Raw genomic sequence first — 26,193 nt, forward strand, 5'->3', positions numbered from 1 at the left:
AAAAATATTTGAAGGATGTTTGATGTCAAAACAAATGAGAAAGAATTGCCGGCATCCGAGTTTATTTCATGCAATGGAAAGATTGGAATTGATACATAAAGATTTATACGGGCCAATTACTCCCACAACGCCGGCAGGTAATAATTATTTTTTCTTGTTAGTAGATGATTACTTCGAAAAATATGGATGTATATGCTAAAAGAAAAGAGTGAAGCGTTTGAAGTGTTTAAAAAATTTCGGAGCACAATTGAAAAAGAAAGTGGCTGTGAGATCAAAATTTTCAGGACGGACCATGGTGGAGAATTTTGTTCAAATGATTTTACAAACTATTATGAACTTGTTGGCATAAGTAGACAGTATATAGCGCCTTACAACCCACAACAAAATGGGGTGGTTGAGAGGCAGAATCGAACAGTAGCAGCAATGATAAGAAGTCTATTAAGAGGAAAGAAATTACCAGCTTATATGTGGGGAGAAACAGTTCGACATTCGGTTTATCTACTCAACCGCTTGCCAACAAAAATTTTATGTGAAACAACACCTTAAGAGGCTTGGAAAGGTATGAAACCAAATCTTGATCACATGAAATTCTTTTGGTTGTCTTGCATATATGAAAGTTCCACAGGTGCAAGTTAAAAAACTTGAAGATAGAAGCAAAATTGTGGTTCATCTGGGAAAAGAACTATGGCCAAGGCTAGTCGATTATACAACCCCATTATTGGTCATGTTCATGTTAGTCGAGATGTGACATACCAAGAGGATAAGTGCTGGCCATGGGAAAATCAGAGTACTGCAGAAAATGAGGTGAAGTTTCCAGGATCGCTAGTTTTGGTGAATTCAGAATCAGCTGAGGTCGATGGTGCAGAAAGTGGCAATGGGTCTCAAACAAATACTACAGTCAGGTCAAGCATCTCTAGTGGCGATGAGTCTCAACCGAATACACCTGTTCAGTCATGTACCTTAGGAGAATAGACACATTCAGCTGAATCTGAAGATGGTGCATAGAGTTCCGGTTCAGCTGCATCAACTGCCAGCTGTGAGCCATGGCGTTTCAGACTGTTAGGAGATATATACAATGAAACAGAGGAGATCGAGTTAGATGAGGAAATGTTAATATTGTCAAGTGAAGAGCCAACCTTGGTTGTTCATTCTGTGAAAGAAAAGAAATGGAGATATGCAATGGATAGTGAAATAAATTCCATTGAGAAGAATAATACATGGGTGCTAACTGACTTACCTGATGGTCACAAGGAAATTGGGGTAAAATGGGTACATACTTGTTATTACTAGAAATATTGTGATATGCAATTATATGCCTATTATGACTCTATTTTATTATCTATTTCTATCTTATTTGTAACTCATGTTATGTGTGGATAATAAGTAAGAAGATAAGAACACTTTCTTGGTAACATATGCACCTAAATTATAGCTTTGAAGATAGAAAATTTCTTGCTTTTTAAAATTAAATGAGCTAAGTTTATTATTATAATCATCATATGCATAATCAGAGCTTGACCAATATCAGTATTTAATCAACCATTATCATGATTTATCAGTCAAATAAGTTTGACCAATATCAGAGCTTACAGATAATCAGAGTTTAACATGCAGCTACTGGCTGGGATTAATAGAAATTAATTATATGCTTTCATGGCATCAGAGTTTAACACTATAATCAGTATTTAACTAGTACTGATACATAATAAGAAGACAACACACTCTAATTATCAGTGGTTATTCCAACTTATCAGAGTTTGAGAAATGTCCTGATATCATTCTCAATTCATTCACCAATCTTGTAAAGGTAGCTTCAAAGAGAGGCTTGGTGAATATATAAGCTAATTGCTGATCTGTTGGAATAAAGATCAATTCCACTGTACCTTCCATCACATATTCCCTTATAAAATGGTACCTAATACTAATGTGTTTAGTCATTGAATGTTGTACTGGATTTACTGTCATTGCAATAGCACTTTGATTATCATAATATAAAGGAATTGCAGAATACTCTAACACATAATCCAGTAACTAATTCTTCATCCATAAAATTTGAGCACAACAACTTCCTGCAACAATATATTCAGGTACTGTAGTTGATGTGGAAATTGACTTGTTTCTTACTAAACCAAAAAACCAACCTGCCACCGAGAAATTGGCAGCTTCCAGAAGTGCTTTTCCTGTCTATTTTATATCCTGTAAAATCAGTATTTGAGTATCCAATTAGCTTAAAGTCTGAATCTCTAGGATACCATAAACCAAGATTATGGTGCCTTTGAGATATTTAAAAATTCTTTTCACAACTAATAGATGTGGTTCCCTTGGATCAGCTTAGAACCTTGCACAGAGACAGGTAGCATACATGATATCGGGTCTACTAGCAGTCAAATATAGGAGTGAGTCAATCATACCTCTGTAGTTAGTTATTCCTATTGAAGAACCATTATTTAAATCTAACTTGGTTGCAGCAGACATTGGAGTTGTTGTAGTTGAGTTGTCTTGCATTCCAAATCTTTTGAGCAAATTCCTGGTGTATTTAGATTGATTTATAAAGACCTCTTCATCATTCTATTTTACTTGTAAACCCAGAAAATAACTCAATTCTCCCATCCTACTCATTTGATATCTTGACTGCATTAGCTTTGTAAACCTCTCACAGAGTTTATCATTAGTAGAACCAAAAATGATATCATTAACATATATATGTACTAATAATAATTCCTTACCATGGTATTTATAAAATAAAGTTTTGTCAACTATAATTCTTGTGAAACCACTTTCTAATAGAAATAGAGCAAGTGTTTCATATTAGGCCCTTGGAGCTTGTTTTAGTCCATAGAGTGTTGTATCAATTTTGTAGACATGATCAGGATATTTTGGATCAATGAACCCTGGAGGTTGTTCAACATAAACTTCATCTTTAAGTTCTCCATTCAAAAATGCACTATTTACATCCATTTGGAACACTTTAAACTTCATGTGAGCAGCATAGCTTACGAAAATTTTGATTGCCTCAAGCCTTGCAACTGGAGCCAAAGTCTCATCATAATAAATGCCTTCTTGTTGTGAATAGCTCTTTTCAACCAGTCTTGCTTTATTTCTTGTAATGATACCCTCACTATCAGTTTTGTTCCTGAACACCCATTTTGTACCAATAACTGATCTGTTCTTTGGTCTTGGCACAAGAGTCCAGACTTTGTTGCTTTCAAATTCATTAAGCTCATGTTACATTACTGTAACCCAATCAATATCTTGAAAAGCTTCTTCCATTTTCTTTGGTTCAGTTTGAGATAGAAAAATCATTTATTTTCTTTAACTCAGAGTTTTCACTCTTGATTCTATTATTCTCTAAAGTTTGATCCCTATAACTAACATGCAGAGATTTAAGAAATAATCTTAATTCATAGATATTATTAGTCTCAAAAGTAAGTGTGGTTTGAGGTACCTTTAATTCAATTGTCAGCCTAGTTTCAGTATTTTCCATGAAAGCATATTTCACACCATCATCTGAATCTGATGAATCATCCCAATTTTTCTTCTTTGTGATCAAGGCTTGTTTCTTCTCAGTTTTTAGTTTCTACAGTCAACTGCAAAGTGTCCACTTCCATCAAAATAATAGCACCTTTCTTTTGACTTGTCACATTTTTTAATCTTTGATTCCTTCCAATCAGTATTTCTTCTGTCATTTCTCTTATCAAAGTTTGAAGAACTGGAACCCTTTTTGGAAAACCTTTTCCATTTTTTGGAGTTCTTGTAGACCATCTTCTTCAAGCTTTTAACCAATAGAGCAGCCATTTATTCAATGTCTTCATTGTTTTTATGATCACTATCAGTATCTGATTCACTATCAGTGTTTGAATCATCATCAGAGTTTGATGACTCAGTATCAGACTTTACAATCATAGCCTTTCCTTTGGAGTGACCTTTTCTCCTAGATTTTGCCATTTGCTTCTCTTCAACTATAAGTACAATTGGTCTAGACTTTGATCCTTTTCTCTTGATCCTTTGCTCCATCTCCAGTTCATGAGTCTTCAACATGCCATAGATCTCATCTAGAGATACTTCATCAAGTTCATAAATATCCCTTATTGATGTGACCTTAAAGTCCCACTTTTCAGGGAGTGCAAGTAAAAACTTCAAATTTGAGTCCTCTCAGTCATATTCCTTATTGACAAGAGATAAGTCATTCAACAGCTTTTGAAATCTTTCATAGATCTCAATTAAGGACTCATTGTATCTTGATTCAAAGTGCTCATATTCCTGAGTAAGTATTGTCCTCATGTTTTTCTTGATAGCAGTATTACCTTGACACTTTACTTCTAAATCATCCCAAATTTCCTTTGCTGTTTCACATCCAATAACCCTATTGGACATAACACTATTAATACGGCTATGCAAGATATGTCCTACTTTTGCATCTTTCATGATTGATGATAGATCCTCTGCAGTATAGTCCTTTGGTTTATCAACCATCTTTTCTTCTTCACCAGCAACTGCTACTGCCAACTTCATTGGCCTATAAAGACCATTATAAATTCTGCTTAGAGATTCAGGATGTAGAGATTCCAAACACATGGCCATCTTAACCTTCGAGATTGGATTCTCATGTATCTTTAGAATTGGAACCTTGATAGCCTCATACCTACTCGTATTATAGTCTGTGGTGTGGTTGGGGGTGATGGTGGATTCTGTTGTGGTTCTTTGTCTGCCATTGAAGATTGATTTTCAGATCTTAAACTATTTGTATATCAACAATAAGCTCTGATACCAATTATTAGGTTCGTAATACAACTGTAGAGGGGAGTGAATACAGTTTATACAAACAATTCAATAAAACTTAATAGAATCGACAGTTTTTATATTAATCAGATAAAAATTGTTACAAAAGTACTCTCTCAAAGAATGAACAATTATCCTTGAGAGCTTCTAGGTTATCTAAAGATATAACGATTCGTAACACCAATAGTGTAAACCTAATTTATGCTTATATAGTGCACAGTTACACAATCAATAAGGAATCATATTCTATTACAATAAGGAAACCTAATACATATCCATCTATGATTGCTTTTGTAAGTAAAGTCCTTCCCCGCCTTGAATTCTGCAATCTCTTTCCTTCTTTGATATATACTGATATAACTAAGTACTGATCACCAAATGTTGATCATCAAATGATGATCATCAACTACTGATAGACAGATACTGATGACGTCATCTTTAGTAAATCCTGATATTAAATACCAATAATAAACTTTGATACAAATACATTTCATGGTTGATAAAAAAATAATTTGAAAGCTGCAAGGGAGGGTTAATCCGCATTTCTTAGCTAGTCTATTGAACTACAAATGGTTTGCTTATGTGATTCCTACATTGCAAAAATATTACTTGTGACTTGAAAGTACGCTGAAATTAAAACAATTAACACATATGACTCACTCATACAAAGATGTTCAAAAAATTCGAAATCCAATACACTATCCGATCCGATCCGGAAAAAAGCACAAAAACTTCAATCCGGAAAAAAGCCCGGCCCGGTTTAGACCGGGTCGTGGGCCTTAAATGGAACTCCATTTTTCTCGAAAATTTGGCCTGGCTTGAAACTCGAAAAATCCGAATAAAAGGCCGGATAAAAATCCGGTTCGACCCTGATAAAAGCCCGGGCATTTTGAAAAGCCCGATTAAAAAATCAAAATACTTCTAGAAAATTTGAAAATATACAATACTTTTTATAATTTTTAAAAAATGATATTATAATATTAGAAGCAATAAATGTATATATTATTTGCTGATTTATTTCGTTAAAATTTTCTGTTTTTTTCATCAAATTAAAAGGTATTAAAGTTAATTACTAAATTAGTTGTAATTGTAAGCGAATTTATTATTATAAATTGCAAATGATGTCGTCTTTAAATTTATAATTTTAGAATGTATGTATTAAGCAGTCTAGTGGATCAAGAATGCATACAAAGAAATAACAACTAACAATCTTGTGTTTGACACTAATAACTAGCTAACCATACAAGATTTCGGACAATGCAGATTGTTGTACATAATTATATTATTATAAATATAGATATTATTTAAAAAAATATTATTTATTTCGGGGTCTAAACTACTCTCTCTGATATATCAAAATATTATTTTCTCCGGTATTTAAATCACTCATAGTTTGAGTTATAAAATATAAAAATAATATTTATTATATAAATAAAAAACCCAAATAAAACCGGGTTCGGCGCGATCAGGCCCGGCCCGCGGGATATTTTATAGGAATCATGGGCTGATTTTTAAAAAAGCACGGCCCGATCCGTTTTCAAATAAACCGTGTTTTTTAAAGCCCGGATGAAGCCTGACACGATGGGATTTTTGTGCATCTCTACACTCATATGCCTTAAAATTATTGGATGCAGGGAAAAATTGAGAAACTATTTAAATCATACTCCCTCCATCCCAAAATACTAGTCCCTTTGACTTTTAACGCATACTTTAAGGTGTAAAAGTCATAGCTCCGCATTATTTTTTCTAAAATTTCTTTTTTTGAAATAAAATTTAATATGTATATTTTTATTCAAAAAAAAATTAAAAATAATTTGGTGAGTTATCCTTTTTTTCACCTTAAAATACTTGTAAAAAGTCAAATGGACTTGTATTTTGGAAGATAGGGAGTAATTTTTAATTATATGTTTTGGGAACTAACCAAATGTAAATCAGCATCTCTTGTGAATTTAATACAAATCTATATATCTATTATATATGATAGAGCAACTAAGGCGTTCAGTGAGACATTTTATTCCTTGTAAAATTACGAAAATACCCCTCATAATTATATATGTGTATAACTTTTCATTTAATATACACGTATTAACTACAACTAATGTGAATGTATTAATTAGTCTAACTCATTATAGCATATATTTATTATTATTTCATCATTTAAAAGAATGTATAACTATATACATAGATTACATATATCTTAATATATTTTAAAATGAAAATAATTTTAATACAATTTTAAAAATTTATTATTTTGAGTGAATATATTAAATAAAAAGACTATTTTTAAGAAAAATATAGGTTAGTGTACTAAGACTTCAGTTTGAAAAGCACAAATTATTTTTATATGAATGTTACAAGGAACTATTATAAAAAAACATAATTGTCATCCTAAACGTACACAAATATTAGATCAAAAGATATATGTGATATAATGCTCAAAATTTCAAACATATATAAATGTAAAAAATATCGAACTTTAATGTATATAAGAAAACTAGTTGAGCAAATTTATTGGGTCATTTGTTTTTTGAACAGCACAATGAAATAGATTAAAGGGCAAAGCCGAAATAGGTCCAAACCTTGCATAAACCCAACTGGAAAATAAGCTAACAAGCAAACCATCACTACTAGATTGACCCAAAATAAATACTTAACCCAAACAAAACATAACTAAATAATAAAACTAAATCAACAATTGCTTGGAGGCCCAAACAATTCCTAGAAGCTCCACATCTTCATCTTCGTGGCCCATCTTCTTTACTGCTCCATTGTCATGTCTTCAGCCTACACTCCCCAAGCCCTCCAGCACCAGAAGCCACAGCCGGGAGACCAATAACCACCTCTAAATCTGCAATGTTCAGTTCCTCTTCATTACCTTGTACAACAACACCAGCCTCAGCACCCAAGCCATGCAAGTCCATACCTTGAAACTTATTATTCTCCCCACCCTCCTGAAGATCATTTTCTTGAGGATCAAAAACCTCATCAGCCATGATAGCTGGTTCAACTTCCCCTTGCCTCACAGCTTTGAATCTAGGTTCAATACTTCCCAAACCCATATCATGATACCACAATTCTTCTACTCTTCCAAAATCTTCCTCAACAATAACCATTTGCTCCCAGTGGTGAGCCCCATATTCAGCCAGATAAGAAGCCAAAGCATTAGCTTCCTAAACCACCAGGCTTAACTCACACTTGTAGTTCCTGTCTGCCTTACGCTGATTCAACTGCCACAGGACATGCGCGTACTGAGGACAACCACCAAGAACCATAGAGTTGAACAACTCCCAATATGCATCAACATGATATGTTTCCAAAATGATTTTCTTGAAACCCTTGTAATAAGCTTCCTATAACCTCTCACGTAAAGCATGAAATTCATTCTCTCTTTGATCCCCAAAACCCAAGGTTCCTGCAGTCATGTGTAAAATCACTCAAACCCAATCTTTGAACAATATGCCAATCCCAGAATGGCGACCATTCGGCAATGCTTCATGAGAAAAGAAGCTATGGACATTTCGATTAACTACCCCTTTACCAGGCATCAGCCATCTTGCATTGACATTAACATTCTCCTCCTCCATTTTGAAGACTAGCAAGAACCCTAATTATACTAACCCTCTCTACTAAAAAATGAATCAAGAAAATCGGTACCAAATCGCATACAAAGGACTGGTATATATATAAGACTGCTTAAAAACCCCCTAGAAGTGACATAAAAGCCCTATAGACTCAGTACATGTTCCCAAGCAACCGTTTAGACTTCACAAGCAAAACTGATAGCTTTTTATATCCCCAAGTAACTATAATGACTCTAAAATAACTCAGTAATTATTCCTAAACAACCTATAAACTCTACTAACCAAAAATCACTTAAAAGATTCCCCACCAACATAAATCACTATTCTATATTTACTACTAATTTGAATTTACTTAAATGGAAAAGAAAAATTAAGCTTTAATTACTTATCTCCAAATTACTAAGACGATCACCTCTTCTTGCATTTCCATCAACCACTCCATTCCTTTCTCTCACAATGTACTTCACTTGAATAGCTAACACCTTGCAATTCCATAACTTATATTGCATATCAGTGACATCCAATTGATTAACCAACTGTTTGTTGTGTGAAAGAACCAAAATATGACTATGTTTCCAACTACTATCCTTTAAGATCCTTAACAAGGTTTTCAAAGCAAAGCACTCCACTTCAAAAGGACTTGAAGCTGTAGATGGTCCAACAAAATGTAACAAATTCCCCCATGATTTATCATAAACAATACCTCTAATTCCTGCTGCAATTGAACCTTTTGCATTACTACTCAAGCTCCCATCAATAAAAGCTACAATATCATGATCCCCTTGAGAGATCAGTTTCCACCAAAAATCTTTATCACTAGCAGTGACAACCCCAACTGGATTATTAGCCCACCATTTAATTTTATGCGAACTTAGAATTCCATTTGCCAAGCCCCATTCCATAGCTCGACTCTAACGAGGAAAATAACTTGACCTAGACTAAGAGAATTCTCATGAAAATAAGACTGATTCATGTGCAACCAAATAGTCCATATAGTAGCTACTCTTGCTTTAGTAATTATGATGTCACAATTATGACATAATCTTACTTATGTCATATCCTAGCTAATATTTAACAAAACATGATATATGAATTTTTAATTTTGGAAATTTGAATGAATATAGATTTGCATTTGCATAATGAATCTTTGTTTTGTTTGAGATCTATAAAATTAGTCAATGATATATTTCTTCAACAAAAAGAATTATTTTATTTGATGCAAGGTGTGGAGTGACAAATTCTCTACTATGGACTTACCCGCAGAATGATGGTTGAAATTATATCAAGAACTCCTGTAAGGACAATAGTGTCATGCAAAAGCGTGTGCAAAAGATGGCATAATATAGTCTCAGAACCTTATTTTTCTGTCTGCATCTCTCTAGATCATCTTAAATGCTTTTACTTCATAAAGGAAATGTCGAGGATGAAGATAATGAGAGTGATGGTGACCTTGCAGTGGTTCAACTAGATGATCAACTTGACCTACATGATATTCATTACAAGCCTCTGATGAAATTTTCCTCAGGACTTGCCTTGGGAGACTATGTGGGGTCAAGTGGTTCACTTAATGGGTTAATATGCTTAGAAGATAGTTATGATGATTCAACATATGTATGCAATCCAATTACACAAGAGTACATAAGCCTTCAAGATTCCGAGTACACCAGAGTATCATATCAAGGGATATTGTGGCTTTGGAGTTGTTGAATCGAACCAACAGTACAAGATTGTACATTTTTATAAGGGTAGATTTCCTTCAACTGAATATGACCTAGGGAGCAAGGTTTATATACTTGTAACTGGCATGTGGAGAGATTTATGACAAGTCCCCTTCCATCTGAAAGAACATGATACGGTTCACTATGTTAGTGGCAGCCTTAATTGGTTAGCTGATAAACTAATATGTACTTTTGATTTAGATAGAGAATTAGTTTGTCCGATGGAAGCTCCTCCATGGCCTACTGGGAATAAAGATCATTTTAACATCTTGGGAGTCCGTAATCATTTAGGAACTTGAGAGTCCTTAAAGGTTGATTGTGTATATGTTATATAACACTTTACTCTGAACTTTCCATTTGGGTGAAGAGAGATTATGGTTTCGAAGATAGTTGGAGTAAAAAACTCATCATCACTCCTAATCCTCCGTTACATGATGGTATAAATACCAACTTGGTTCGGGTTCTTAAAGTTCTCAAAGATGGGAACAAATTAATATATTGTGACCAACTTCAATTGTTCACTTATCATCCTCAACATAAAACATTGCAACTATATTCCATAATTTATTGAAGTTAGTCGTAATACATTAAGATGATCCCATCTTTGAGAACTTTAAGAAGCCAAGCCATGTCGGTATATATACCATCATGTAACGGAGGATTAGGACTGATGATGACTTTTTTACTCCAACTATCTTCCATACCATAATCTTTCTTCACCCAAATGGAAAGTTCAGAGTATAGTGTTATATCACATATACATGAGCAACCTTTAAGGATTTCCAAGTTCCTAAAATGATTACTGACTCCCAAGATCCTAAAACGATCTGTATTCCCAGTAGCCCATGGAGGAGCTTCCATCGGACGGAATAATTCTCTATCCAAACTGAAAGTACATGTTAGTTCATCAGCTAACCAATATTGGAAGTTGCCACTGACATAGTGACCACAATAATGTTCATTCAATGTTCATTCAGATGGAAGGCGACATGTCCAAGATCACTCCGCATGCCAGTTGCAAGCGGATAAATCTCGCTCCCTAGGGCATATTCAGTTGAAGGAAATATACCCTTATAAAAACATACAATCTTGTATTGTAGGTTTGATTCAACAAATCCAAAACCATAATATCCCTTTGAATATGATTCTCTAGTGTACTCGGAATCTTGAAGGCGTATGTACTCTTTGGTAATTGGATTGTATACATATGCTGAATCATTATAACTATCTACGAAGCATATTAACACATTAACTGAACCACTTAACCCCACATAATCTCCCAAGGCAAGTCATGGAGAAAATCTCATCAGAGGCTCATGATGAATATCATGTTGGTGATGTTGATCATCTAGTTCAACCATTACAAGGTCACTATCTTTGTCATCATCTTCATCCTCGGCGTCTCCTTGATGAAGTAAAAGCATTTCAGATGATCTAGAGAGATACAGGCCAGAAAAATAAGATTCTTAGACTATATTACACCATCTTTTGCACACGCTTTTGCATGACATTATTGTCTCTACAGGAGTTCTTGACATAATATCAGCCATCAATTCTACCAATAAGTCCATCATGGAGAATTTGTCAGTGCAAACATTGCACCATATAAAAAAATTATTCTCTATAAAGAAATATATCATTAACTAATTTTATCGATCTAAAACAAAACAAAGAAACAATATGCAACTGCACCTCTATCTTCATTCAAATTTCTAAAATTAAAAATTCATATATCATTATTTGTTAAATATTAGCTAGGATATGACAAAAGTAAGATCACGTCACAATGGTGACATCATAATTACTGTAGCAAGAATAGCCACCAAGTGACTGAAGTAAACTTTAAAGAGAAGCTGTGTTTATTTATATAAAGAGACTTACTCTACCTTGTATAACAAAATACAACAGAAAATGCAGCCAAAGTAGTAGTATAGAAAGTACACACAGTTCAATGTACTCTTGTGTTCATTATCTTTCAATGCCATCTTTTTCTGTATTCAGTCATACATACATATAAGTCACGACTCGTTAAGATAGCTTGCGGATATGTGTTCTCACACCAAATTCCAAACTTGTCATTTAGGGGATGAGAGATTATGAAGTTAAAGTAAAGAACTCATTATTACTCTTAACCCTCACATACATTGATATAAATACTAACATGGTCCGACTCTAAAAAGTTCTATAATACGGAACATACTTAAGTTGTTCACTTATCACATAAAACATTGCAACCTCATATTTTTAAGGAGGGGAGTTGCTCACATTGGATGCACTTATCACTTGTGTTGCAAAGTGTCAAACTTCTACTAGTAGCATGTTGGTCAGCACTTCTGTTATTAGTTCCATTTCAGTAACTCGTGTTAGTTTCTTCCGATAATACCCTTTTGTCAATTACACCATTTTTAAACCTCCTTCATATTTTTTCAAAACTATCAGTAACTCTTAAAACTAGTTGCATTGAGTGTGTAGAAATAATATATAGTCTAATTTTTAATACATGTCCAATTCATCAGAGATTCGCAACTCATAACTTTCACTGTGTTTTTTTTTACTATTTCTCACCTACTTTATAAGGCTCTACAATTGACAAAGTTTTATAGTAGGATTCATATGGCTCGGGATTCATATCAATGATAACATAACCATATAAAGCACACACACATATGCTATATTTGTTATTTTATAAAAAGTCTGGAGAATGAAAGAATCTCTTGCAAAAACTAATTATACAAAAATACTATAAATTATCAAGTTCACAATATAAACTTTCAATTAACTAATTCACTCTCACAAAACCCTACTTATATTAGTTTTCTGAAAATCCTTAATCCTTAATTATACAATTAGATTAAGAAAATGAAAGTTTTATCATATGATTCAAATATGGCCACAATGCTATGCTATGGAAAGATTACATATCAAAAGGAAACAAAAAGAGCGTATAGAAGACGTCGTACCTTCTTATATCCTTGATATCTTTATCATATCAAATTCATACAATTCGTTGATATCTCCTTCATATCAAATCCATACAATTGTTGCCCTTCCCCTATGAGGTCGGCTTGAACATTTCCTGATTAATTGAAATATGGTGTAACAATGAGGGTTAACAAAAAAACACATAAGGATTAGAGAGTGGCAGAGTGCTTAAAACTTTTTATATTCAAGATTAGGGTTATCTGTCTCTGGGCCTTGCCTTCGGTAACCCTAATTGGGCTTTAATTACGGGTACCTATGTTTGTGCCTGGACCATTGGTGCTATTTGCTTTTGTCAATCATTATCCATGATTTACCTGTATGTCAAGTGGGCCTTGGGTGGGTAAGGGTAATTGGGCTTTAATCATTATATAATGTATAATTAATTTCTTCATATCATAGTTGTAATAAAAAAACAGGTGTTGGAGCACGAATTATTTTATCCTTCAAATGAATATTCTATTTTTGGTAAACTAGCTTAAATTATAATTTAATAAATGATCTTATAAAATACATATTAGTTCATCATTGAAAAGAAAATGATTATATTTTAATTTTACTAATATGAATATTACTTTCTGCTTGGTATGTATATAAAATATATATTTATTGAATTTGCTTAAAATAAAAAATATAATTTAAATATTAAATTATTCTTTATTGAATAATTTTGTATTGTAGCTAACTTGTAGGTCATTAGAAGTGTATAAAAAAGAGTTTTATAAGCATTTCATTTGAACAAAAATCTGAAGGTTTAATGAAATTATGAAAATAAAGAAAGTTATTTTTAAAAGGTGCATCATACACACTTTTAACATGAATTCAAACAAATTTTTTTACTTTAATTATTTTTATGATGTATTACAAGATGGGTATTTTTTAACTTTAAGTTATCAATTATTTTAAATTTAAATGGGTTTAACTTAAAAACGCTCCAAAATTTGGCTTATAATCAGTTGAGATTGATATAGGGAAAAACTTCTTAAGTTCGTAATATTTAGAAAATTATATAAAATTAAGGAAATAACTTAACATTCATTGTGTTAATGGAGTAAAATGTTAATTACAAATTTTAAGGTTGGTTGAATAAAGAAATTGTGGAATTAGGAGGATATCTGTTTTTAAATATTTGAAGTTGGGCTTGAGACTTGAATCTGTTAGAGTCAATTTTTTAAGATGGATGTGCATACAAATTTACATTTACACGAGGAAGATAATACAATTATGTTAATGGTTGAGTTTTGATTCCTGCCAAATTAGTAATTTTTTATGTTATAAAATTATATTTGTGTTGGGAACCTTACTGACTTCAAGGTCTATTAAAATATAGCATAACAACCAACCCACTTTTTCACCTTTTAATTTTCTTAGTTACTTTAACAACTATGAGTAAAAGATTAGTAAAAAGATAAAGCATCTAGGTGACTGTACAAAATGCTTAAAATTAGTTTTTTTAAGTGTGCTAGAATATGAGATTTTTTCGAAATTTTGCTGCTTTCATTGTCAAGTAAATCTTTGTGAAACCACTCTTCAAGTGATTTACATGGAAGGATCGTCGTAAGAAATTCAAGAAATAATGATACCAAAGCCTCCAAAGCATGGTGGCACTATTCTTCCTGAGAAATCCAGCTTACAAGTTTGAAAATATTTTTTAAAAAAATATATATATGATTTAGCAATATCTATGTTATGAGTGGCATTACTTGTTGGCATTAAATATGTTAAGTTTTAAAATTTTATATAGCACAACTTTTAGATAAATAAAATATAATATGCATGGAATAACATATATATATGGCAAAATAAATAAAACTTACCTTGATTTTTTCCTTCAAATAAATCTGAATTTTTTTATTTATAATTTTTCTTAATTGCCACAAGCCTTACCATGTTATCTTGGCAAACATCCACCTCTTTGTCTTCTTTTATAAGTAACTTGCTTCATCAATGATGTTAGGCTACACTTGTGACAATATTCACTTATTTCTTTTAGGATCTCGTCCTTGTCTAAAAGCATTGATCGAATTGCTCCACTTCTTCTATTTTTCTCCGATTAAATATAAGGTTTAAGTCGGGGTTCTTTTACAAGTAGAAGAATTAATTAACTTTGAGAGTGAGCCGGGCTACTCAGATGTGCATTCCTAAGGTGGTTGTCGAGACTGATTCGTGGCTTTAAGTCAGGCAGTAAACAATGGGTCTGCAAATTACCTGGAGGTTGGCCACATAATCCACGAGTGTCGTAGCATTTTTAGATAAAATCCAGATTATTCAGTGTCTTTTACTAGAAAGTAAACCAATAGAGTTGCCCATCTTCTAGCAAGGCTACAATGTGCGGTTTATTGCTTTCAAGATTATCTTTCTCCTCCACATGATGTGTTGGAGAGTCTTATGTATGATGTTGCTTCTATCTAATGAAATTTCGCAATTTTCAAAAAACTTTGAGAGTGAGCCTACGCGTTCTACTCCTCCATTAAGCCTACTTAAGAGTCAATATTACCCCTCAAGTATTGTGCATGGTTTCACAATCCTCTATAATTAAAAAAGAATCATCCCCATCCTTCTAGCCATAATGGTTGATGGAGGCTACAATTATTAATGGAGGGATTTTGTTGTAAAATACTTTGAAGGTTGAATTCGGTTTTTATTCCTTACAATTTTTGAGGATGTATTTGGATTTAGTAGATATTATCTTTTAAGTAATATTTGCAGTGGGATACCATCCTTATTTGAACATATTGTGAAGGGATATTTTCTATAATTAATTGGATATTATTACTCGTCACAGAGAAGAAATAATTATTTATAAGTTTATTAATTATTTTTAGAATCATATTTGCAAATTTGTGAGATAATTAAAACTCCAAAAATATGGCATAACACATTATATTAAATCAAAAAATTATTCACCTTATCAAAATAGAAATCACTAACAGCCGATTTCAAATAATATTATGGTGCGCTAGTAAACAACTGTATTCAGCGGCCTGAAATCATACCTAAGAAACTAGACTTTAGAACTAAAATACTACAATCTTCTCTAGGAAATTCTTGTGCTCGATACAACCTTAAACATTAATATTTTCTTTATTTATTGAGCGTTAGATAAAATATTAATTTTTTTCAATTATGTTTAATAATAATATATCATCGTAGCATATGAGGTTCGTAGAGTATGAAATTTTAAGTGATACAAAAATTAATATTAAGGAGTTAAATGAAATCCCTTACCAAGATCTGATATTAATATTTTAACATTTCAGTTACTTGAAAGCCCATTTACAGCTTTCCATCTTCGCGGCATAAATTTGCCTTTCATATTCACAATAATTTGTGATTATATTAGCTATGGAAATCGAAACGAGTCAAACCTGATTCCTACTACCAGCCTGAGCTCTGAAACTATATCAAGGCCCTTACTCGGATCTCTTCATAAGTTTTATTTTTAACTAACACCCTTACTACCATTTCTTCATAAGTTTGGGGTCCAACAATTTCATGTTGGCCGTACCCTTTTTACTTATAAAAAGGGAGAGGATTTCTTGTCTATGTTGGTGTATGAATAGTGATGATATTTTGGTTGAGGAAATAATTCTAAAATATGTTAGATATTTTTATCTAAACATATTTATTTGAAATAAAGTTAATAGCTGTTTTATAGTTATTAACGGATAGTTTGAGTTAGTCGTGAGTTTGCAGAGTATTTTTAGGAGAGTTGATTCAGTAAACAAGTAGTGGAGAAGTACTAGGGGTCTGTTAGTAATGTATGCGGTTTTGTAGCTATTCTGCATAACTGATTCTCTTTATATTCATGTATTATTTCATTTTGTTATAATAAGAAAAGTCAGCAGTTTTTTATTTCAGCTTATTCCTTTTCAGTTCTATTTTACACGCACCTGCAAATCTTTTTCTTACACCTGATATTAGAGCTAAAGACCTGGAGACAAGATGGAGTCGAGCAAAACAAGGAGAGAAGTCCATTTGGGCTAAGCTATCCCACGTTGACGAAAATAAACTATGCTGCATAGGCACAAAAAATGAAAGTGTTCATACAAGCTCAAAGGGTGTGGGAAGCTATCGAAACAAAGGAAACTAAAGATGGGAAATCCACTATAGAGGATAAAACGGACAAGCGTGCTTTGGCTGTGATATGTTAAGGGATTTTTTAGGAGCAATTGTTGTCAATAGTAGATAAGAGCATAACAAAGAGGGCATGGAAAGCTCTAAAAATCATGAGTTTAGGGGAAGAGAAAGTTAAGCAAGCTCGTGCACAAACATTGAAGGGTGAATTCGAGGCCTCGAGGATGAAGGAAACAGAGCACTAGATGATTTCTACATGAAATTTAACAACCTGCTGTCAAACATTAGAGCACTAGGTGAAAACTGGATGAGCTTACGTGGTAAATAAATTACTGAGGGCTGTTCCCACCAAATATTTACATATTGCATCTGACATTGAGTAATTTGGAAACTTGGCGGAGATGTCAATTAAAGAGGTAGTGGGTTCTCTCAAAGCTCACGAGGAGAGGCTTCGTGGAACTACAGAACCCAGTCATGGGCAGCTCCTGCTGACAGCGGAGGACTGGAAAAAGAAAGAAAACAATGAGAACCGGTTGCTGATGACTTGAGAGGAATGGGTGAAACGTACTAGCAGGGATGGAACCAAAGTGAGTGTTGAACCTCGAGGACGAGAAGGGATAAGGACAAGTCGCGACAGGAGCATATTGAGATGTTTTAATTGTCAGAATTATGGTCATTTTGTATATGAATGTCGTAAGCCTTGACGAGACATGAGGGAAACTCATAAGGAGGTAAACTTGTCGAAAACAGAGGAAGACGAGCCAACTTTGCCGTTTACCTGAATTCAGGAATGAGGAAATGGGTGTTATCATGTTGAACCAAGAACAAATGATTCCAGACTTGAAGAGAATTGATGAGGGAAGAGAATCACAGGTTTGGTTTCTTGACAATAGGGCCAGCAATCATATGACTGGCCAAAGGGAAAAGTTTAAGGATATTGACGAAAGTGTGAATGGCTTGGTGAGGTTTCGAGATGGCTCCACTGTTAATATAAAAGGAAAGGGAACAGTGGCGTTTAAATGTAAAATAGAGAAGCTGAGGGAGGTTTATTTCTTACAAATGCTGAGAAATAATATTATCAGCTTGGGACAAATGACAGAAGACGGGAACAACGTGGTACTTGATAGTGACCTACTGCGGATTCATGATGAAAGGGGAAGGCTGCTCATGAGGGTTACAAGATCTGCAAACAGACTATACAAGATCAGCCTCGAGGAGAGTGCTCCAATGTGTCTAATGTTGAGAGCTAAACAGACTACGTGGTTGTGGCATGAGAGGATGGGACACGTGAATTTTCAAGCATTGACACAAATGTCCAAGGATGGATTAGCTCGAGGCTTGCCAGAACTAATGATACCAAAAAAAATATTTGAAGGATGTTTGATGTTAAAAACAAATGAGAAAGAATTACGGGCATCCGAGTTTGTTTCATGCAAAGGAGAGATTGGAATTGATACATAAAGATTTATACGGGCCAATTACTCCCCCAACGCCGGCAGGTAATAATTATTTTTTCTTGTTAGTAGATGATTACTCTCAAAAAATATGGATGTATATGCTAAAAGAAAAGAGTGAAGCGTTCGAAGTGTTTAAAAAATTTCGGAGCACAATTGAAAAGAAAGTGGCTGTGAGATCAAAATTTTCAGGACGGACCATGGTGGAGAATTTTGTTAAAATGATTTTACAAACTATTATGAACTTGCTGGCATAAATAGACAGTATATAGCGCCTTGCAACCCACAACAAAATGGGGTGGTTGAGAGGCGGAATCGAACAGTAGCAGCAATGACAAGAAATCTATTAAGAGGAAAGAAATTACGAGCTTATATGTGGGGAGAAACAGTTCGACATTCGGTTTATCTACTCAACCGCTTGCCAACAAAAATTTTATGTGAAACAACACCTTAAGAGGCTTGGAAAGGTATGAAACCAAATCTTGATCACATGAAATTCTTTTGGTTGTCTTGCATATATTAAAGTTCCACAGGTGCAAGTTAAAAAACTTGACGATAGAAGCAAAATTGTGGTTCATCTGGGAAAGAACCATGGCCAAGGCTAGTCGATTATACAAACCCCATTATTGGTCATGTTCATGTTAGTCGAGATGTGACATACCAAGAGGATAAGTGCTGGCCATTGGAAAATCAAAGTACTGTAAAAAATGAGGTGAAGTTTCCAGGATCGCTAGGTTTTTTGGTGAATTCAGAATCAGCTGAGGTCGATGTGCAGAAAGTGGTAATGGGTCTCAAACAAATACTACAGTCAGGGTCAAGCATCTCTAGTGGCGATGAGTCCTCAACCGAATACACCTGTTCAGTCAATGTACCTCAGGAGAACAGACACAATTCAGCTGAATCTGAAGATGGTGCATAGAGTTCCGGTTCAGCTGCATCAACTGCCAGCCTGTGAGCCACGAATTTCGACTGTTTGGAGACATTTACAATGAAACAGAGGAGATCGAGTTAGATGAGGAAATGTTATGCTGTCAAGTGAAGAGCCACCTTGGTTGTTCATTCTGTGAAAGAAAAAGTGGAGAGATGCAATGGATTAGTGAATAAATTCCATTGAAGAAATAATATATGGGTGCTAACTGACTTACCTGATGGTCACAAGGAAATTGGGGTAAAATGGTACATACTTGTTATTACTAGAAATATTGTGATATGTAATTATATGCCTATTATGACTCTATTTGATTATCTATTTCGATCTTATTTGGGAACGCATGTTAATGTTGGATAAGAAGTAAGAAGATAAGAACACTTTCTTGGTAACATATGCACCTAAATTATAGCTTGGAAGAATAGAAAATTTGCTTGGCTTTTAAAATTAAATGAGCTAAGTTTATTAGTATAATCACATATATGCAACCTAATTTTAGATCATGGGTAATTCATATGCATAATCAGAGCTTGACCAATATCAGTATTTAATTCAACAACCATTATCATGATTGTATCAAGTCAAAATAAGTTTGATCCAATATCAGAGCTTACAGATAATCAGAGTTTACATAGCAGCTACTGGCTGGTATTAATAGAAATTAATTATATGCTTTCATGGCATTAGAGTTTAACACTATAATCAGTATTACCTAGTACTGATACATAATAAGAAGACACCCCACTCTAATTATCAGTGGTTATTCCAACTTATCAGAGTTTGAGAAATGTCCTGATATCATTCTCAATTCATTCACCAATCTTGTAAAGGTAGCTTCAAGAGAGGCTTGGTGAATATATCAGCTAATTGCTGATCTGGTGGAATAAGATCAATTCCACAGTACCCTTCCATTACATTGCTCCTCTTATAAATGGTACATAATATTAATGTGTTGTCATTGAATGTTGTACTGGATTTATACTGTCATTGCAATAGCACTTTGATTTTATCATATATAAAGGAATTGCAGAATACTCTAACCCATAATCCAGTAACCTGATTCTTCATCCATAAAATTTGAGCACAACAACTTCCTGCAACAATATATTCAGCTTCTGTAGTTGATGTAGAAATTGACTGTTTCTTACTAAACAAAAAACCAACCTGCCACCGAGAAATTGGCAGTTCCAGAAGTGCTTTTCATGTCTATTTTATATCCTGCAAAATCAGCATTGGAGTATTCATTAGCTTAAAGTCTGAATCTCTAGGATACAATAAACCAAGATTATTGTGCCTTTGAGATATTTAAAAATTCTTTTTCACAGCTAATAGATGTGGTTCCCTTGGATTAGCTTAGAACCTTGCACAGAGACAGGTAGCATACATGATATCGGGTCTACTAGCAGTCAAATATAGGAGTGAGTCAATCATACCTCTGTAGTTAGTTATTTCTACTGATGAACCATTATTTAAATCTAACTTGGTTGCAGTGGACATTGGAGGTTGTTGTAGTTGAGTTGTCTTGCAATTCCAAATCTTTTGAGCAAATTCCTGGTGTAATTTAGATTGATTTATAAAGATCTCTTCATCAGTCTATTTTACTTGTAAAACCCAGAAAATAACTCAATTCTCCCATCCTACTCATTTGATATCTTGACTGCATTAGCTTTGTAAACCTCTCACAGAGTTTAATCATTAGTAGAATCAAAAAATGATATCATTAACATATATATGTACTAATAATAAGTCATTACCATGGTATTATAAAATAACGTTTGGTCAACTATACCTCGTGTGAAACCACTTTCTAATAGAATAGAGCAAGTGTTTCATATTAGGCCCTTGGAGCTTGTTTTAGTCCATAGAGTGCTGTATCTATTTTGTAGACATGATCAGGATATTTGGATCAATGAACCCTGGAGGTTGTTCAACATAAACTTCATCTTAAGTTCGCCATTCAAAAATGCACTATTTACATCCATTGGAACACTTTAAACTTCATGTGAGCAGGCATAGCCTACAAAAATTTTGATTGCCTCAAGCCTTGCAACTGGAGCCAAAGTCTCATCATAATAAATGCCTTCTTGTTGTGGAATAGCTCTTTTCAACCAGTCTTGCTTTATTCTTGTAATGATGCCCTCACTATCAGTTTTGTTCCTGACACCCATTTTGTACCAATAACTGATCTGTTCTTTGGATCTTGGCACAAGAGTCCCAGACTTTGTTGTCTTTCAAATTCATTAAGCTCATTTACATTACTGTAACCCAGTCAACATCTGAAGGCTTCTTCCACTTTCTTTGGTTCAGGTTGAGATAGAAAAAATCATTGATTTTCTTTAACTCAGAGTTTTCACTCTTGATTTCTATTATTCTCTAAATATTTGATCCCTATAACTAACATGCAGAGATTTAAGAAATAATCTTAATTCATAGATATTATCAGTCTCAAAAGCAAGTGTGGTTTGAGGTACCTTTAATTCAGTAGTGTCAGCCTAGTTTCAGTATTTTCCATGAAAGCATAGTTCACACCATCATCTGAATCTGATGAATCATCTCAGTTTTTCTTCTTTGTGATCAAGGCTTGTTTCTTCTCAGTTTTTAGTTTCTACAGTCAGCTGCAAAGTGTCCACTTCCATCACAATAATAGCACCTTTCCTTTGACTTGTCATATTTTCTAGTCTTTGATTCCTTCCAATCAGTATTTCTTTTGTCATTTCTCTTATCAAAGTTTGAGGAACCGGAACCCTTTTTGGAAAACCTTTTCCATTTTTTGGAGTTCTTGTAGACCTTCTTCTTCAAGCTTTTAACCAATAGAGCAGCCATTTATTCAATCTTCATTGTTTTTATGATCACTATCAGTATCTGATTCACTATCAGTGTTTGAATCATCATCAGAGTTTGATGACTCAGTATCAGACTTTGCAATCATAGCCTTTCCTTTGGAGTGACCTTTTCTCCTAGATTTCGCCTTTAGCTTCTCTTCACCTTTAAGTACAATTGGTCTAGACTTTGATCCTTTTCTCTTGATCCTTTGCTCCATCTCCAGTTCATGAGTCTTCAACATGCCATAGATCTCATCTAGAGATACTTCATCAAGTTCATAATTATACCTTATTGATGTGACCTTAAAGTCCCACTTTTCTTGGAGTGCAAGTAAAAACTTCAAATTTGAGTCCTCTCAGTCATATTCCTTATTGACAAGAGATAAGTCATTCAACAGCTTTTGAAATCTTTCATAGATCTCAATTAAGGACTCATTGTATCTTGATTCAAAGTGCTCATATTCCTGAGTAAGTATTGTCCTCATGTTTTTTTTGATAGCAGTATTACCTTGACACTTTACTTCTAAATCATCCCAAATTTCCTTTGCTGTTTCACATCCAATAACCCTATTGGACATAACACTATTAATACTGCTATGCAAGATATGTCCTACTTTTGCATCTTTCATGATTGATGATAGATCCTCTGCAGTATAGTCCTTTGGTTTATCAACCATCTTTTCTTCTTCACTAATAACTGCTATTGCCAACTTCATTGGCCTATAAAGACCATCATAAATTCTACTTAGAGATTCAGGATGTAGAGATTCAAAACACATGGCCATCTTAACCTTCGAGATTGGATTCTCATGTATCTTTAGAATTGAAACCTTGATAGCCTCATACCTGCTCATATTATAGTCTGTGGTGTGGTTGGGGGTGATGGTGGATTCTGTTGTGGTTCTTTGTCTTCCATTAAAGATTGATTTTCAGATCTTAAACTATTTGTATATCAACAATAAGCTCTGATACCAATTATTAGGTTCGTAATACAAGTGTAGAGGGGAGTGAATACAGTTTATACAAACAATTCAATAAAACTTAATAGAAACGACAGTTTTTATATTAATCAGATAAAAATTGTTACAAAAGTACTCTCTCAAAGGATGAACAATTATCCTTGAGAGCTTCTAGGTTATCTAAAGATATAACGATTCGTAACACCAATAGTGTAAACCTAATTTGTGCTTATATAGTGCACAGTTACACAATCAATAAGGAATCATATTCTATTACAATAAGGAAACCTAATACATATCCATCTATGATTGCTTTTGTAAGTAAAGTCCTTCCCCGCCTTGAATTCTGCAATCTCTTTCCTTCTTTGATATGTACTAATATAACTAAGTAGATCATCAAATATTGATCATCAAATGATGATCATCAACTACTGATAGACAGATACTGATGACGTCATCTTTAGTAAATCCTGATATTAAATACCAATAATAAACTTTGATACAAATACATTTCATGGTTGATAAAAAAATAATTTGAAAGCTGCAAGGGAGGGTTAATCCGCATTTCTTATCTAGTCTATTGAACTACAAATGGTTTGCTTATGTGATTCCTACATTGCAAAAATATTACTTGTGACTTGAAAGTGCGCTGAAATTAAAACAATTAACACATATGACTCACTTATAGAGAGATTTCAAAAAATTCGAAATCCAATACACTATCCGATCCGATCCGGAAAAAAGCCCAAAAACTTCAATCCGGAAAAAAGCCCGGCCCGGTTTAGACCGGGTCGTGGGCCTTAAATGGACCCCATTTTTCTCGAAAATTCGGCCCGGCTTGAAAGTCGAAAAATCCGAATAAAAGGCCGGATAAAATATGGTCGGCCTTGATAAAAGCCCGGGCATTTTGAAAAGCCCGATTAAAAAATCAAAATACTTCTAGAAAATTTGAAAATATACAATACTTTTTATAATTTTTAAATAAATGATATTATAATATTAGAAGCAGTAAAGGTATATGATTATTTGCTGATTTATTTCGTTAAAATTTTCTGTTTTTTTCATCAAATTAAAAGGTATTAAAGTTAATTACTAAATTAGTTGTAATTGTAAGCGAATTTATTATTATAAATTGCAAATGATGTCGTCTTTAAATTTATAATTTTAGAATGTATGTATTAAGCAGTCTAGTGGATCAAGAATGCATACAAAGAAATAACAACTATCAAGCTTGTGTTTGACACTAATAACTAGCTAACCATACAAGATTTCGGACAATACAGATTGTTGTACATAATTATATTATTAAAATATAGATATTATTTAAAAAATTATTATTTATTTCGGGGTCTAAACTACTCTCTCTGATAAATCAAAATATGTTTTCTCCGGTATTTAAACCACTCATAGTTTGAGTTATAAAATATAAAAATAATATTTATTATATAAATAAAAAGCCCAAATAAAACCGGTTCGGCCCGATCAGGCCCCCCGCGGGCCTAAAAGGGGCCTTATATTTTATAGGAATCATGGCCTGATTTTTAAAAAAGCACGGCCCGATCCGTTTTCAAATAAACCGTGTTTTTTAAAGCCCGGATAAAGCCTGACACGATGGGATTTTTGTGCATCTCTACACTCATATGCTTTAAAATTATTGGATGCACGGAAAAATTGAGAAACTATTTAAATCATACTCCCTCCATCCCAAAATACTAGTCCCTTTGACTTTTAACGCATACTTTAAGGTGTAAAAGTCATAGCTCCGCATTATTTTTTCTAAAATTTCTTTTTTTGAAATAAAATTTAATATGTATATTTTTATTTAAAAAAAATTAAAAATAATTTGTGGAGTTATCCTTTTTTCACCTTAAAATACTTGTAAAAAGTCAAATGGACTTGTATTTTGGAAGATAGGGAGTAATTTTTAATTATATGTTTTGGGAACTAACCAAATGTAAAACAGCATCTCTTGTGAATTTAATACAAATCTATGTATCTATTATATGATAGAGCAACTAGGGGGTCAGTGAGACATTTTATTCCTTGTAAAATTACGAAAATACCCCTCATAATTATATATGTGTATAACTTTTCATTTAATATACACGTATTAACTACAACTAATATGAATGTATTAATTAGTCTAACTCATTATAACATATATTTATTATTATTTCATCATTTAAAAGAATGTATAACTATATACATAGATTACATCTATCTTAATATATTTTAAAATGAACATAATTTTAATACAATTTTAAAAATTTATTATTTTGAGTGAATATATTAAATACAAAGACTATTTTTAAGAAAAATATAGGTTAGTGTACTAAGACTTCAGTTTGAAAAGCACAAATTATTTTTATATGAATGGTACAAGGAACTATTATAAAAACATAGTTGTCATCCTAAACGTACACAAATATTAGATCGAAAGATATATGTGATATAATGCTCAAAATTTTAAACATATATAAATGTAAAAAATATCGAACTTTAATGTATATAAGAAAACTAGTTGAGCAAATTTATGGGGTCATTTGTTTTTTGAACAGCACAATGAAATAGATTAAAGGGCAAAGACCAAATAGGTCCAAACCTTACATAAACCCAACTGGAAGATAGGCTAACAAGCAAACCATCACTACTAGATTGACCCAAAATAAATACTTAACCCAAACAAAACATAACTAAATAATAAAACTAAATCAACAATTGCTTGGAGGCCCAAACAATTCCTAGAAGCTCCACAACTTCATCTTCCTGGCCCATCTTCTTCACTGCTCCATTGTCATGTCTTCAGCCTGCACTCCCCAAGCCCTCCAGCACCAGAAGCCGCAGCAGGGAGACCAATAACCACCTCTAAATATGCAATGTTCAGTTCCTCTTCATT

The 26,193-nt window shown here is 33.3% G+C and overlaps 1 protein-coding gene across 1 annotated transcript; it reads right to left on the reverse strand.

Moving 5' to 3' along the window:
- Positions 1–22,694: 22,694 nt before the first annotated feature.
- On the reverse strand, positions 22,695–23,123 carry LOC141718235 (uncharacterized). Its single transcript, XM_074520616.1, has one exon. It carries the CDS (start codon positions 23,121–23,123, stop codon positions 22,695–22,697), a length of 429 nt encoding a protein of 142 aa, XP_074376717.1.
- Between the last annotated feature and the right edge of the window lie 3,070 nt (positions 23,124–26,193).

Source organism: Apium graveolens, chromosome 4 (assembly GCF_009905375.1).
Source record: "Apium graveolens cultivar Ventura chromosome 4, ASM990537v1, whole genome shotgun sequence".
In the NCBI taxonomy this organism is placed as follows: domain Eukaryota; kingdom Viridiplantae; phylum Streptophyta; class Magnoliopsida; order Apiales; family Apiaceae; genus Apium; species Apium graveolens.

Excerpts from the sequence above, each read along its gene's own strand:
- LOC141718235 (XM_074520616.1), bottom strand. The coding sequence starts at position 23,123 with ATGGCCATGTGTTTTGAATCTCTACATCCTGAATCTCTAAGTAGAATT.